Source organism: Panthera tigris, chromosome B2, assembly GCF_018350195.1.
Source record: "Panthera tigris isolate Pti1 chromosome B2, P.tigris_Pti1_mat1.1, whole genome shotgun sequence".
NCBI lineage: Eukaryota > Metazoa > Chordata > Mammalia > Carnivora > Felidae > Panthera > Panthera tigris.
Window position 1 is genome coordinate 143,025,943 of NC_056664.1, and position 14,277 is coordinate 143,040,219.

General features: G+C 55.9%; 1 protein-coding gene across 2 annotated transcripts in view; it reads left to right on the forward strand.

Annotated features, from left to right (window-relative positions):
• Positions 1 to 11,582, forward strand: part of IGF2R (insulin like growth factor 2 receptor) — a 103,513-nt gene extending 91,931 nt beyond the window's left edge. For both annotated transcript variants that reach the window (XM_042987463.1, XM_042987464.1), the window contains exons 42-48: positions 1,406 to 1,520; positions 2,479 to 2,625; positions 3,247 to 3,434; positions 5,075 to 5,261; positions 7,734 to 7,886; positions 8,979 to 9,048; positions 9,723 to 11,582. In XM_042987463.1, coding sequence (XP_042843397.1) covers positions 1,406 to 1,520; positions 2,479 to 2,625; positions 3,247 to 3,434; positions 5,075 to 5,261; positions 7,734 to 7,886; positions 8,979 to 9,048; positions 9,723 to 10,139 — 1,277 coding nt within the window. In that variant the 3' untranslated portion in view covers positions 10,140 to 11,582. The remainder of the gene's footprint in view (positions 1 to 1,405; positions 1,521 to 2,478; positions 2,626 to 3,246; positions 3,435 to 5,074; positions 5,262 to 7,733; positions 7,887 to 8,978; positions 9,049 to 9,722) is intronic.
• Positions 11,583 to 14,277: the final 2,695 nt, after the last annotated feature.

Below are 14,277 nucleotides of genomic sequence, written 5' to 3' on the forward strand. Positions count from 1 at the left end.
AGGTGTAGTTCTCAGCAGCTTCGTGGGGTTGGGGTTAGAGTTCGTGTCACCGGTTGGACAATGAGGTGTGGGAGGTCAAGTGTACTGCCCAGTAGTGTGGGGTGTCTACAGTAAGATGTGCATTTGTTTGGCCTCATGCTCCAGCAGTTTAAGAATGTCTCTTCAAGGGGCGCCTGGGCAGCTCAGTCGGCTAAGCATCTGACTCTTGATTTCAGCTCAGGTCAAGATCCCAGGGTTGTAGGATCGAGCCCTGTGTTGGGCTCTGTGCTGAGCGTGGAACCTGCTTAGGGCTTGCTCGCTCGCTGTCTCCACCGCCCCCCCTCCACCCCGCTTGCGTGCGTGTGCACTCTTGCGTTTTTTTTTCTCTCTCTCTCAAATAAAAAAATTAAGAAAGAAAAAAAGAATTTCTCTTTAAAGCAGTACTCTTTCTTCCAAAATTTTACACAGGAGCCCACTATTTAGCATAGAAGCTCAGTGTTTAATACAAGTCCATCCAGTAACAGCTCTGAATCGGGGCAGGGCTGAGGGCCCTGGGCTTTCGGCCGAGCGGTTGGGCCCCTGCGTGTGGAAGAGCGGGGGGGAAGCTGGTGCCGAGGCCCACGTTTCCTCCGTGTCCCCTGCCTCGCGTGGGTGAGGGTCCGGGGCTACAGCGTGTGTGGTGCCCCTGTGAGGGCCCCGCCCTGTGCCCCTGAGCCACAGTCTGCCTGCCGAGCCAGGCTGGGCTCGGGCGCCACCAGGACGGCACTGGGCAGCCACACGTGGTAGCTGGCAGCAGCATGGGACTTGAACTGACGGCCACGCTGGCTTCTGTGCGACTTGCAGCTGAATGCAAGCGCTCGCTTTCCTCTTAGACCCTGCTCGTCAAGGTCTCGTCACTTTCTTTATCCTCGATCCTTTCAGCAGTGGAAAGATTGGACACAGAGCCGGAAGACCCGAGAAAAACAGAGTTGTTCTGGGTCTGGTTTTCCTCGTTGTGCTTGTCGGTCCAGCACCTGCCCCGTTACCACTGGGGTGCTGAGACGGGGGGATGTGTCGGGAAGGCACCTAGAACAACCCTGCAGTGGTACAGAACTGGAGCAGTGGCGAACGCTGCCCCTGGGGTCCTGCTCTGTGAGCACATGGCGCCGGGCACTCGGCTGCTCGTTGGAAGGTGTTCCCGTGGCGCAGGTGAGGAGACAGGCTTAGAGGCTCAGCAGCCCGGAGTCAGGCAGCCAGTGAGCAGGAATGCTAGGGTTTGGACCCAGGTCTTCTCTAGCCACACAAGGTGTGTTGTGAGCCGGGAGGCGGTCACCGAGCTTGGCAGAGCTGGGAACCCGGAGTGGAGGACTCAGGAGTCTTCAGAGAGCCGGACGTTCGTTCTTTATAAACCAGGAACGACGTCACTTCCGTTATTTGTGTGTTTCAGGTGACAAAGTCATCGTAACTTATTCAAAAGGTTATCAGTGTGGGGAGAATAAGACCGCCTCTGCCGTCATCGAGTTGACCTGTGCAAAGACAGTGGGCAGACCTTCGTTCAAGAGGTGAGAGAGAGGGTCGGGGCCTCACGGGGGAGCTGTGCAGAGAGTGCACTGGGGGCCCATCAGCATCTTTCCCCATGGTTTTCACTTGCAGGCGTGCAAACGTGCGTGCAGGGAAAGGGTGTTTGGGTGGCCACGGTGGGGAGGGGGCTGTTCGATGTCCTGTAGTGTGCAGGGCTGTTCTGCACCAGGAGGGATTTCCTGGAAAGGGGGCTGGGGCACACGGTCACTTGACTAAAGCCACAAGGTAAGGTGGTATCCGGCCTCCACCCTGAGCATCGTCATAGGACCAGAGGGGTAGCGATTGGCGCCACCTTAAGTCCAGCTGTCCGGGTGGCCTGTCTGAGATCCCCAGGCAGGTGGGGCTGGCACACGGGATGCTCTTGGATGACACTAGAATTTTCCAGGCAACTCTGCAACTAGCATTAGGAGGAGTTGGCCAACAGAGGGAGCGTATGAGCTGCTGTTTGTGAACAAATGATTCTTCCGGAAGCTGGGCTTGAAAAAGGCAGGAGCTAGGAATCGTACGAGGATGGAATCAACATATGAGTTGAAAAAGCTTGCAAAGTAAAGTTCAGAAATTTACGAGCAAATTTTTCCAGTTTTTGGATGTTGCACAGTTTCTGAATTTAACACCACGAAAACAACGCACTGAACGGTGCCCAACGTTGTCACGTTGCCAGAGAGCCGTACAGTATCTTCCTCGCTAGGCCGGTGTTCCCGGATCTTTGCTGTGAGGCTGCTGAGAAAAGTCCTGTGAGCCTCGCTAGCCCAGAGCTGCCTGCACCCATCGTGGGAGTGGCGAGGGCTTGGTGGCGGGGTGCTTCTGCAGGGACCCAGGGCTCAGGACTGACCGGAGCCCTGAAAGCCAGTGAGCCTCTTCCCAGCACGAGAGGCCTGATGTCGCAGCCGCCCCCGTGTGTGGCTGGGCGTGACCGCAGCCCATGCTTCCTCCTTCCAGGTTCGACCTGGACAGTTGCACTTACTACTTCAGCTGGGACTCTCGGGCTGCCTGTGCCGTGAAGCCCCAGGAGGTGCGGATGGTGAACGGGACCATCACCAACCCTAGAAATGGCAAGAGCTTCAGCCTCGGAGATATTTATTTTAAGTAAGTGAAACATTTTCCTTTTGAGCACTGAACTGTATTCAAAATTAAACCAGCAATTTAGATCTTTCCCGGTGGGGGGGGAGTGGAGGAGGAGAGCCGCAAGATAAATGGGCCTGTGTGTGTTAGTTACTGTTTCTAGGTAGATGTCCTATTTTGCTTAAAACTGAGGGACAGCATTACTCAACTATGAAGTTTTAACACCAAAGATGGTGAATTCTCTTGAGTGTAAAAATAAAGTCACCCCTTCTCCTTCACTTCTTGATAAGCCCAGGGGGCAAAGCTGAAACCCGAAAGAGTTTTTGATCAGGAATCCCTGGGCTTACTGGTTTGTGAAAATAGAGTGTCCCAGCAGTGTCCCCGGAGCCGTTCCTGAGGTCAGGTGGCCGTATGTGCTGGCTGCACCCGCGGCAAGCGAAGCAGGTGTGCTGTGGGCGCACCGGTGCCCAGAGCGCGGGGCGGGAGGCAAGTTGGTGCCCTCGGGGGTCTTCGTGGGCTCCCAGGCTGGCCAAGGTGGAGAAGGGCAGTGTCCTGCGGCCCTGTGCTTGTTCACAGGTGTCTGGGTCTCTAGTAAAGGGGTTTCTTGAAGGACTGGAGCCATTGCTGTCTTTTCCATTTCTTCAGGCTGTTCAGTGCCTCTGGGGACATGAGGACAAATGGGGACAAGTACCTGTATGAAATCCAGCTTTCCTCCATCACGAGCTCCAAAAACCCGGCGTGCTCTGGGGCCAACATCTGCCAGGTTAAACCAAATGACCAACACTTCAGCAGGAAAGTTGGAACTTCTGATAAAACCAAGTACTACGTTCAAGGTAATTGCTTTCCATTAACGTTCCGTGTCCCGCTTCCTTGGAAGGGCCTTACGCTTTCCCTGAACTAACACCCTTCTGTTGAAATGCCACATTTTAAAGCAGAAGCCCTGGTCTGATTCCGTGTCTTGATACGTGTTCATCAAGACGGGTCGAACAGGTGTAAGATGAACGTTTCACTGTAGGTAAAATTCACCTTAGACTTGGTCTGCGCCAGGGGGTGTGAGGTGGGGGTGTAGAAGGTGAAGTGTGTGCGTCCAGAACTGCCTTTGATGTGGTTTAGTCGTGTTCTTTACTTCGCAATTTCAGATGCTATTACACAAGGATGAGAAATTTTACATTTGTCAGAAGGATGAAAAGAAAGGATAAACAGTCTTTAAAAGGTCAAGTGCGTGTTTCCGTGCTCAGACGCTGAGTGCACGCGTCACCGCGCTTGGCCGTGCCCGACGGGCAAGGCGGAGGTACCCGTCACGTCAGCCTGATTTGCTTTCGTGATTCCACACCAAGGAGCAGTAACCCCCGCGGTTCTCTTTTCTAGCAATTCTGGGTTGGATTTACTCGTACCTGTGCGCATCGTGCGCATTTACTTATTTGGGGTTAATTAAACCCCTTTTAGACCTTGTCGCTTTCTGCATTCACCAGCACTAGAAAGTAAGTTTAGTTTTAAGACCACTTGTTGCGTTGCATGAAGAAGTGCAGATTGAATCTCTTCCTGAGTCTTCATTCATTCGAGACGGCAAGAGTAGGAAGCTGCCACGGGCTCCCCCATCAGCTTGTGGACATGGGCCCGCGTGCCGGCCTCGTGGGACAGTCCGTTCAGGCCTTGCCTCAGCCAGTTATGCGTGAGAACACGTGGGGCCTCCCGAGCCCAGCCCGCACGGGCCGGGGCTCAGGGCTCCCTGTGTGCGGACGTGACCGCCTCGCACACGGAACCCGGTGGCTGTCCAGCGGTGGCTCGCTGTGAAGTTTGAGCCACCTGCAAAGTTTGGGGAGGGCAGCGTCCGCACAAGGCTCCCTCACCTCTGACACCGAGTGGGAGTTTTGGGGGGCTTCCCCCGCCACCCTCAGGTCTGGTCCTTTGCTGGGACTCAGAACTCACTGAGAGCTGTTACTGCCACCGTTAAGGATGACAATTGGTGGAGGGGAGAAGCACGCAGGGTGACATCCAGGAGGGAGCCAGATGCTTCCGTCGTCCTCTCCCTGTGGAATCGGGCTGTGACCGTACACACGGAGTGTCGCCAACCGGGGAAGCTCGCGTCTCCGTGTCCAGGGGTTTTATTGTGGTTCCATCACAGAGGCTTGTTTGGTTGGCCCGCCGGTTGCTTGGTTCCTCATCTGGTCCATTTTGGTCTCCGGATGAGCGGGTACCACGTGGCCAGTCCCCATTCTGAATCCTGTGAACTGAGGACAAAGGCCAGACCTCTCCTGGGGTCAAGGTTCAAGTCTTTCCTGCTCCCGGACTTCAGGCGGGGGGCCCTGTAAGGAGTGTCAGGTGGCCTGTGAGAACGCGTACATGTGAGACCTTTGAAGAAGGCCCTTTACGTGAGATCTTAAGTCTGTGCGGGCGTTTTACAGACCACGAGGACATCATTGAAATGTCGATGGTAACGTTGTGTGGTTGTGTCATATTTCCTTTTTGACAGACGGGGATCTAGATGTGGTGTTTGCCTCGTCCTCTAAGTGTGGAAAGGATAAGACGAAGTCTGTGTCTTCCACCATCTTCTTCCACTGTGACCCTCTGGTGAAGGACGGGATCCCCGAGTTCAGCCACGAGACCGCCGACTGCCAGTATCTCTTCTCTTGGTACACGTCTGCCGTGTGTCCCCTAGGGTGAGTGCGCGGGCCGGGCCGCTTTCCCCTTTCTGCGCACGCTCACCAGCCGCACGCCAACCCGCTCTCCCCTGACTCAGCTCGAGCACGTATTTGTGTGTGTTCTGCCCCACCTAGTGTGGGGATATTCAAGTGTGCACAAACACCGGAGAGGCAAGCCCCACGCGGCCAGCACGCGGCCTCACTGGCTGTCCAAGCGTCGCCCCTTGTCTGCTCCCCCACCGCCACCGCCCACCATTCCCAGAGCACCCCCATCTGCCAGTAGGCACGCACGAGGCCTGAGTGTGCCCGCTTTCTTTCCGGCCTCCCCCATGCTGCCTCACGGCAGGCCAATGCTGAGCCTCGTCTTTGTGTTCCTAGCGCATTTTTCCTTGGGTTCCAGTGCAGATTATTATATGGTAAAGGTCGCTTTACCTTGAGCGAGGTAGTGTTTACGTTTGGACGAAGGAAAACTTGTTCTACAGAGTTTGAAGATCAGGCATAGGCCAGGTTTTGCGTGCGCATGTGGGAATGTGCATTTCTGTGCCAAGGGAAGGGTGATCTTGGCCTCTGTGTGGCCTCAGGGAACTCTCTCTTCTTGTGCCCCAGGGCCTTTGCTCCTCTGCCCAGTTCACTGTCAGGTTTAGAGACCTTCATCTGGAACAAAGTGCTACAGCTTGCTTTCCTCTTGGATTTGTTTTCTTCCCATTTCATCCAGGTCCTTCTCTTACAGAAGCGTTTTCAGTCTCTGTCTGAGACGACAATCAAGAGAAAAAGGAGTTCTTGCCATGCACTGGTTTCCTTTGTGTCCTGAAGGAATGTTTCTCTGCAGTCCCTAGAAACCGTGGTAGGAACAGTGGGAGGAGTCCCAAATCACATCTGTTAGATCTTACATGAGTTTTCATTTTTAAAAAGAGTCAGCTTTGTCTGAAGTTTTCCAGGAACACGAACGCAAGGCAAGTCTTAAATTTCTAGACGTTGGTGCCGTATAAACAACACACACACAGAGTTGTGTTGTTAAGCATCTGACTTCGGCTCAGGTCGTGATCTTGAGATTCTTGAGTTCAAGCCCTGCATCTGGCTCTGTGCTGACAGCTCAGAGCCTGGAGCCTGCTTCAGATTCTGTGCCTCCCTCTCTGTCTCTGCCCCTCCGCCACTCATGCTCTGTCTCTGTCTCTCTCTCTCTCTCTCTCTCTCTCTCTCTCTCTCTCAAAAATCAACATTAAAAAATTAAAACGCAAAACACACAGTGAAGTTAAGAACCAGTAATGAGAAATTAACTGAAAAATAGAAATACATTTGCAAACTAAAACACACTTGAAAATGATTCCTGGCTCCCAGGAGAACCCAAAAGTAGCAGTGAGGACACGCCTAGAAGTGAGTGACGATGCGCCTCTCCCATTGGGACGCGGGGGTGCGTCCCAGGTGCTCCTGAACGAACTCCTGTCCCTCGGGGTCCGCAGAGCACGTGTGGGGGCGTCCCCGCTCGAGCACACAGCGGCCAGTGCCTCCACGCTGGAACCGAACACTGAGGTCGTCGTCCGGTTTGGAACCGGATTATTTGGCTCAGGCTGAATGCTGATGGGTGCAGTTATCCTCACGCAGTTGAGCCGTCGGTTGCCCTCTGACCCAGTCTGAATCAAGAAGTTTTCTGAACCGTATCTGCACCTGTAGCCTCCAGTTCATCGCGGGTGTGGCCCATCAGTTGCCTTCTCTCCTCCCGAGCAGCCCGTATAGTGCCTGTAGCCTGCCTCTCTGCCTTCCCAGGGCGGGAAGAACTTGGCTAGAGGATTCTGTTACTGTAGGTGCCCTGAGTGCAGGCACGAAGGGTCGGAAGTGTCCGGTCACTACACGGACATCTGGTTCTCTGAGCAGAAGGTCCGTCGTGGTTTTTCTAGCTTTGTGTTCGTTAATTTGTACTATTTCCTTGAGCGTTTAAGGTCCTAGAAATACGCTGCTCTTTCCCACACGTGGGCGGGACTCGTGCCGTCCTGGCTGCTTGAGGGGCGGTCGTGTTGGTCCAGGGATGTGCCTCCCGGACGCGGCAGCCCGGATGGAGCGTCTGTGTTGTGTCCAGCCGTGTCCCGTGCGTGTTCCCTCAGCCCTCATGAGGCACCGACGGTGTGTCCTGAGACGAGGTGGCGGGGACAGAAGCCTGCCCCCGGCGGTGACTGCTTGTCCCCAGGGAGGGGAGCTGTGGTCCTGGGAAGATGAGTGTTGCCGGCTTATCCCTGCTGTGGCCCCCCAGGTGCCTCTGTGCCCTGCAGCCATCCGCAGGGGGTGGGGGTGGGGGCGGGGCTGGCCGCCACGGAGTAGGCCACGCTCCTCCGTAAGAGTTGCCCGCGCGGCTCCGGGCGGTGCATTCCACCTGCTCTCCGGTCCCGCCGCCGTGTCGTTGAGGACCCCGTCCTGCTGTTCTCCACACCCCGGGCTGGGAACTGCTCCGGCTGTGGCTGCCGTGGCACGCCGCCAAAGGACGTGGCTTCCTTTCAGGGTGGGCCTTGATGGTGACGGTGCGGGCGAGGACACGCAGGAGCACAAGGGGCTGTCGGAGAGAAGCCAGGCGGTCGGGGCTGTGCTGAGCCTGCTGCTCGTGGCGCTCACTGGCTGTCTGCTGACCCTGCTGCTTTACAAGAAGGAAAGGAGGTAAGGAGAGGGGAGCAGGTGTGCCCCGAGGCCAGTGCTTCAAGGTCGAGTCCTGGGATCTGTGTGTGTGTGTGTGTGTGTGTGTGTGTGTGTGTGTGAACCATGGAAACGGTCTCCGAAGTCGTGTAAACGTCCGCGTTTCTGGGACGAGGTGACCGTCTGACTCCCAGGCGTGTGAGTCAGGCCCTGGTGGTCGTGTCGTGTAGGAGACGCCGCGCAGGCACTAAGCCTGGCCTGTTTCTAGGATGTTGGTCTCTGAATGTGTCCTAAGAGACAGCAAATGAGCACGTCTTATGAGCAGGCTTCTTTCTGATCAGCTGACCCCTCTACACGGTCCTCCCCTTCCTCCCGTTTACTAGATGCCTACCATGTGCCAGGCATGACGCCGTCTTCTTGGCTCACGGTCTCTGGGTAAAAGGGCTTGTCACCACATTTCCGTGTGGTGTGTGAATGAGGCACAGGGCCCATGAGCCCTGTGCGTGGTCCTCCCTGGCAGGTGGGAGAGGGCGTCCAGAAGTCCTGAGTGTGGCTGTCCCGGCCCAGAGAGGCAGGTACTGGAACGAAGAATCCGGGCCGAGGGTCTGGGCATGAGTTTTGGCGCACGTCTCCGTGCAGCCCTGGGGTGGGAGGAATATGTGCTCTTGTCATAGTCACACGGGACAGAGCAGAAGCCCACGGTGGGTAACTTGCACTTGCCTTTGCTAGACCACTGAGAGAGGAAGCAGGTTTCGAATCCACTTCTGTCTGCTTCCAAAGTGTTCTTTTCACTGAACTCGTGTATAACCCAGCTGCTGTGGGTTTAGCGTGCCCGTGCCATGGAGGGATGTGCCTGTGGGGGCTGCAGGCTTCTCTGTGAGCAGATGCGCAAGGTGCCAGGGCTGCGGAGGGGCGGGTGGGCGAGGGGCTGGGGCCGGGAGGACTGGCACGCGAGATGCCAGGGCTGCGGAGGGGCGGGTGGGCGAGGGGCCGGGGCCAGGGAGGGCCGGGAGGACTGGCACGCGAGATGCCAGGGCTGCGGAGGGGGCGGGGAGGGCTGGCTGGGCGGTTCTCCTGCCCGGCTGGTCCCGCCCGCAGTGACCGCCCGCCCCGCAGGGAGACGGTGGTCAGCAGGCTGAGCGGCTGCTGCAGGAGGAGTGCCAGCGTGTCCTACAAATACTCAAAGGTAACGTCCCGTCACCCCCGTCGCCCCCGCCCCACTGTTGAGCTGTCTGTGCCCTGATGGTGTCAGCCTGTGACGAGGAAGACGCCGCCACAGGCCTTTTGAAGGAGAAAAGGGAAAGGTCAGCTGTCGCTCTGAACCCGAGCGCACTCCGTGTCCTTTCTGCCTTCAGGTTTTATCATCGCGGCTGCGGCTGGTTTTCTCAGAACATTTAATATTTCAGTTGCTTCTACTTTGGGGGCTGTTCTAAAAACTAAATAAATAACGAACGTGTCTGTGCATCTGGCACCTGATGAGTCCCTTCAGATAAACTTCCCCCGGACAGGTGTTGTTCGGGTAATGGGCACACGCGTGCTCGTGGCTCTCGGTCCTCCAGCCAGACTGCGTCCTCAGAGGTTTCGCTCAGACACAGTCACGTCCAGCCCCTGCGGCTTCTCGTGCCGCACGGCCCCTCCCGTCCCCTGGGTGCCGGTGACCTGCCAGCCTGACACCAGCTGCCTCGTGGGGTCCAAGCGGGAGCCGACGGTCGCCAGCCTTCCCTTCCTTTCCGGGTGGGGGACCCGGGAAGCAGGGAAGGGGTTCCCCAACTCAGGCAGGTCACGGAAGGGAGGGTCACAGAGGAGCGGCGTGGCCTGGGGCCTCAGAGGGGCTCCAGGGTGTGGCCTCGTCCCTGGCAGGTGAACAAGGAGGAGGAGGCGGATGAGAACGAAACCGAGTGGTTGATGGAAGAGATCCAGGTGCCGACCCCAAGGCCCGGGAAGGAAGGGCAGGAAAACGGCCACATTACCACGAAGTCCGTGAAGGCCGAAGCCCTCACCTCCCTGCACGGGGACGACCAGGACAGCGAGGACGAGGTCCTGACCATCCCGGAGGTGAAAGTGCAGGCGGGCAGGGGGACCGGGTCAGCGAGCGTGCAGCACGGGAGGAACGCGCCGAGGAAGGGGCTTCGGGAGAGCGCGGATGGCGCGGGGGTGCTGGTGAGAGGGGACAGGGCCCGCAGAGGGAGGCCCAGGCCCGCACAGCAGAAGCCCGCACAGCCCGGCAGCCTGGCGTCCTTCCACGACGACAGCGACGAGGACCTCTTACACATCTAGTCTCCTGGCGCCTACAGGGGACGCGGGTCCGTGGCGTCGCCGAGCACCTCCAACCAAATAAGACTTCAGTTCGATGATGCTTCTATCATTTTTGCCTTTAACAAGAACTGTCTCAAAAGGGAAGAGTTTTTGTGATGGGGGAGAGGGTGAGGAGGTCAGGTTTACGGTCCTCGGAACGTGGCTCTGCCCCTGTCGTGGGGGCGGTGCAGGGCCCCGGGTTTTGTCCCCAGTCCTCAGAAGCATGGCTGCCGTGCGCTTCGTAACGTGCGCCCGGGCCAGACGCATCTTGGAACAGAGGGCTGTGTATTCGAGAAAAACCCTTGCTGCTTTAGGCCCTGTGGGGTATTTGACCATTATATTTTAGCATTTAATTCTCTCCTCCTATTTATTGACTTTGACAATTACTCAGGTTTGCAAAAAAGGAAAAACAAAAAAAAAAAAAAACACAAAAAACAAAACAAAAAAAAAACAAACAAACAACCCAACAGTTTCTTCGTGACAGCGGGGGTGACGGTGGTTCATCCCCGGTCGGAAGGGGAAGCTGTCGGTGTGCTAGGAAAGTCCATATGAGATTTTGAACTGGTCAATAATGTAGCCTGTAAGTTAGAATGCTCCAATCTGTCCCTTCCTTTTTGCTTCCTGTTTCTTAAGGGAACACGCACGTGCGCGCACACACACACGTGCACGCGCACACGCATGTGCAGGGTCCCCGAGTGCCTAGGCTTTGGAGGGTTCGCCTGCTCTCTGCCCTTAGTCAGTAACGGCCGCAGCGTTTTGCATGACATCTTCAATCCTAGGTGCACAGAGCACACTTATCAGTATTTCTTTCGCCGGCTGGTGAATTCAAACAACCCACCCAAAGATTATTTTTGTGTGTGTATGAGGATGGAGTTGAGATGTCAGAGAAAATAACTTCCCTGCAGATTTGGGGGATAGGTCTCACCTCTTCAGGTTCTCATGATACCACCTTTACTGTGCTTATTTTTTTAAGAAAAAAAAAAAAAAAGTGTTTATCAACCATCCGACCTATAAGAAGCCTTAATTTGCACAGTGCGTGACTTACGGAAATTGCATGAAAGCCGATGGGCCAGCATCTCGCCCTAGCGTTGCACTTGGGGATCCCGCTCTGGGGGTGCTGGGTCGGCCTCTCGGTGCTGCGGGACTGGAGGGCGGGGCCGCTGTCCTTCCCTCGCTGTTGGCACCTTTCTCGAAGTGTTTAATGAATGACTTTTCTCGAATTCTAGAATTGTACATAGACTCAGTGGTATTCATGTACTGAGAAAACCACCCTACGGTGGTTCCTTGGTTTGTACTCCGTTTGGCTGGCTAATTTGATTTCAACATGAGTGTATTTTTTAAAATTGATTTCTTTCCTCATTTTTTTTCAATCAAATTTACTGTAATATAAAGTATTCAACAATTTCAATAAAAGATAAATTATTAGTCGGGTGTTACTGCGTTGTCCTTACAAGTTGCCCAGCGCGTTGCCGAGCCTGGCCGCCCGTCTGTTCTTCTGTGCCGTTGGGGAAGATGCCCGCGTTTGGGCTCCTGCCGCGGGGCCCCCCTGGCCCTTCGTGTGCAGCACCACCGTGCGCTCGCTGGTGTCCTTCCGGTGGGCAGGTCTCATTTCATCTTTCCTTGCGAGAAAGCGCACCTCCGGCTAGTCCCAGGTTCCCGGAGCGAGCACGTGGGAGTGCAGGTTCCGGCACTGCAGGCAGGCACGGGGGTGGGCCGCCCTGTGTGTCGCGGGAGTGGGGGGGTGGCTTCTCTTTGGTCAGTCGTCACCCCGACTAGTGACGAGAGCTTCCTAGACGCTAGTGGGAAAGCGGACAAAGCAGAAAGTTGCAGCGGCAAGCAGACGTCTCGGAGTCAGCATCTCTCCCTCCCTTCCCCTCATTTGTTCGTCGACGTCGTTTCTTCTGCCCCTGACACTTGGGTCTTACAAAAGTGTGCGTTACCGCCCAGGAGTCACGGGTGTTCGGGCACTGTGTCCGGAGGGCTGTTCTCCCAGCACCCCCTCCCTCTAAGACACAGGAAGCCCACTTCAGGCAGGGGGCAGGAGGTCAGAAAGGCCACTTGCAGTCATGCGCTGGCCCTGTTGGTGAACTTGACCGCAGGCGTCTTTGTACCCCTGGCTGCCTGCCGAGCACGCGGCTTGTGGCCGGCAGGTGGAGGGTGACAGGTGGCCCCGTGTGTGTGAGGGCATTCGCTCTGACCCTTAGGAACCTGGACTAGAGCTAGCCCTGGGCTCGGAAGACAGTCCCCGTCCTTGCCGTGGCACGTAGTTGCGGGAAAACGCGCTCTGATGGCAGATAGGAACTATGATGTCTTCAGAAGTGACTTTATTGATAAGAGTACAGCGCTGATACTCAGTGTCCTTTCAGCCAACTTTTCTGTGCCCTTTGGAGACTGTCCAAGGATGGCAGAGAAGTGGAGTAAGTGGGGGATGAGCACGATGTAGGCAAACCTTGTGTCGAGGAAAATCCGTGTCTACAAGTCTGTTCTTACTCGGAACGTTTAAAAACAGTTGAAACCAGCCCTCCTCCGCCAACCACTGAGGTCATACGGCGCACACGACGACCCCGCAGGAAGGCTGACTCCACCTGGGCGTTTAAAACAGTACTCTGGTGGGGGGCGGGCAGGGGGGCACCTGGGTGACTCGTTCAGTTGAGTGTCAGACTCTAAATTTTGGCTCAGGTCGAGATCTCACAGTTCGTGAGTTCAAGCCCCGTGTCGGACTCAGTGCCGACAGCTCGGGGTCTGCTTGGGATTCTCTCTCCCCCCCCCCCCCCTCAAAATAAATAAACTTAAAAAAAAAATGTTTGAAATTCCTAATTGGCACATAAGAATTTTTTTTTTTTTTAACATTTATTTTTGAGAGAGCACGAGCAGGGGAGGGGTAGAGAGAGAGGGAGACCTGGAATCTGAAGCAGGCTCCAGGCTCCAAGCTGTCAGCGCAGAGCCTGAGGTGGGGCTCGAACCCACGAACCAAGAGATCATGGCCTGAGCCAAAGTCGGACGCTTAACTGACTGAGCCGCCCAGGTCCCCGGCACACAAGATTTTTAATATAAATGCAAAATTCCACCTAAAGGTAAGACTGTTTTTGCTGTTGGTAAAAATACTGAAATAAAATAAAGTGAAACAGAATAAGAAAATAACAAAACCGTACTTTGGGGAGCCTGATCCTTTGTGTGAGTCACAGAACCGATGGGCGTGCAGGTCCTACAGTCACAAGGGGGGAGGGAGCGTGTCGGGGGCGCGTGTTACGGATGAGGTTCAATTTAAATAAATCCCCCTCCCCCACGACTCAGGTGCCTTCACACACCTTATTTCTCCAAGTGTGCTTCACTGAGTTGGGGTGAGCCTCGCCCTCGGGCTAGCCTTGCCGTGCGGCCCGGGAGAGCGGACTGAGCGCATGGTCCCCTCCCCACAGGAAGCGTCGGGGGGGCCACTGTGGGTGCTGGGCTGGCCGCCGTGTCCCCGTCACGCAGGCCGAGGGACGGTGATCGGGCGGATGGCAGAGGCGAGGCTGAAGCAGGCCTGTGATTCAAGATGTCAAGTGGACGACACAGTAAGGAGCGTGTGCTGCGGAAGGGCCCGCGTTGGTGGGAGAAAGGAACGAAGACGGGCTGAGGCCCAGACCCTGGAAGGCCTCAGGCTGCCAGCCCGGAAGGAGGGAGTCCTGGGGGAAACACCCTGTGTTCTTAAAGAGAGGGGGACGGACCAAAGTTAGGCTTGTGAACGTCCACTCCCATTTCTTCACCTCTTGTTCCGTTTTGTGTTTTGACCAGGTTGCAAATCAAATTCCGTAAAAATTACCTCTAATGTTATTTTGATACAGCGTCAGAGGAAAACGAGATTGCACAAATGGCCCGTCCGTCATTCCCCCTGGACGGGGCGAGACCGCGGAGCCCCCGGATGGGCTCGCGGCCAGGTTGGGGAGACCTGACGGCCACTCTCGGCACTGTCCCAGGAGACAGAGTGGGGAGCTGGAGAGCCACACGACGGGGTGCAGCGCCCCAGAAGGCACCCTGGAAGGAGCAGAGGGCCAGGTCCCAGACCAACCTTGTGACCTTCGGCTTCAGGCTTCTGTTTCTTTTTTTTTTAATTTTGAGATAATCAGAACAGACGGAGATT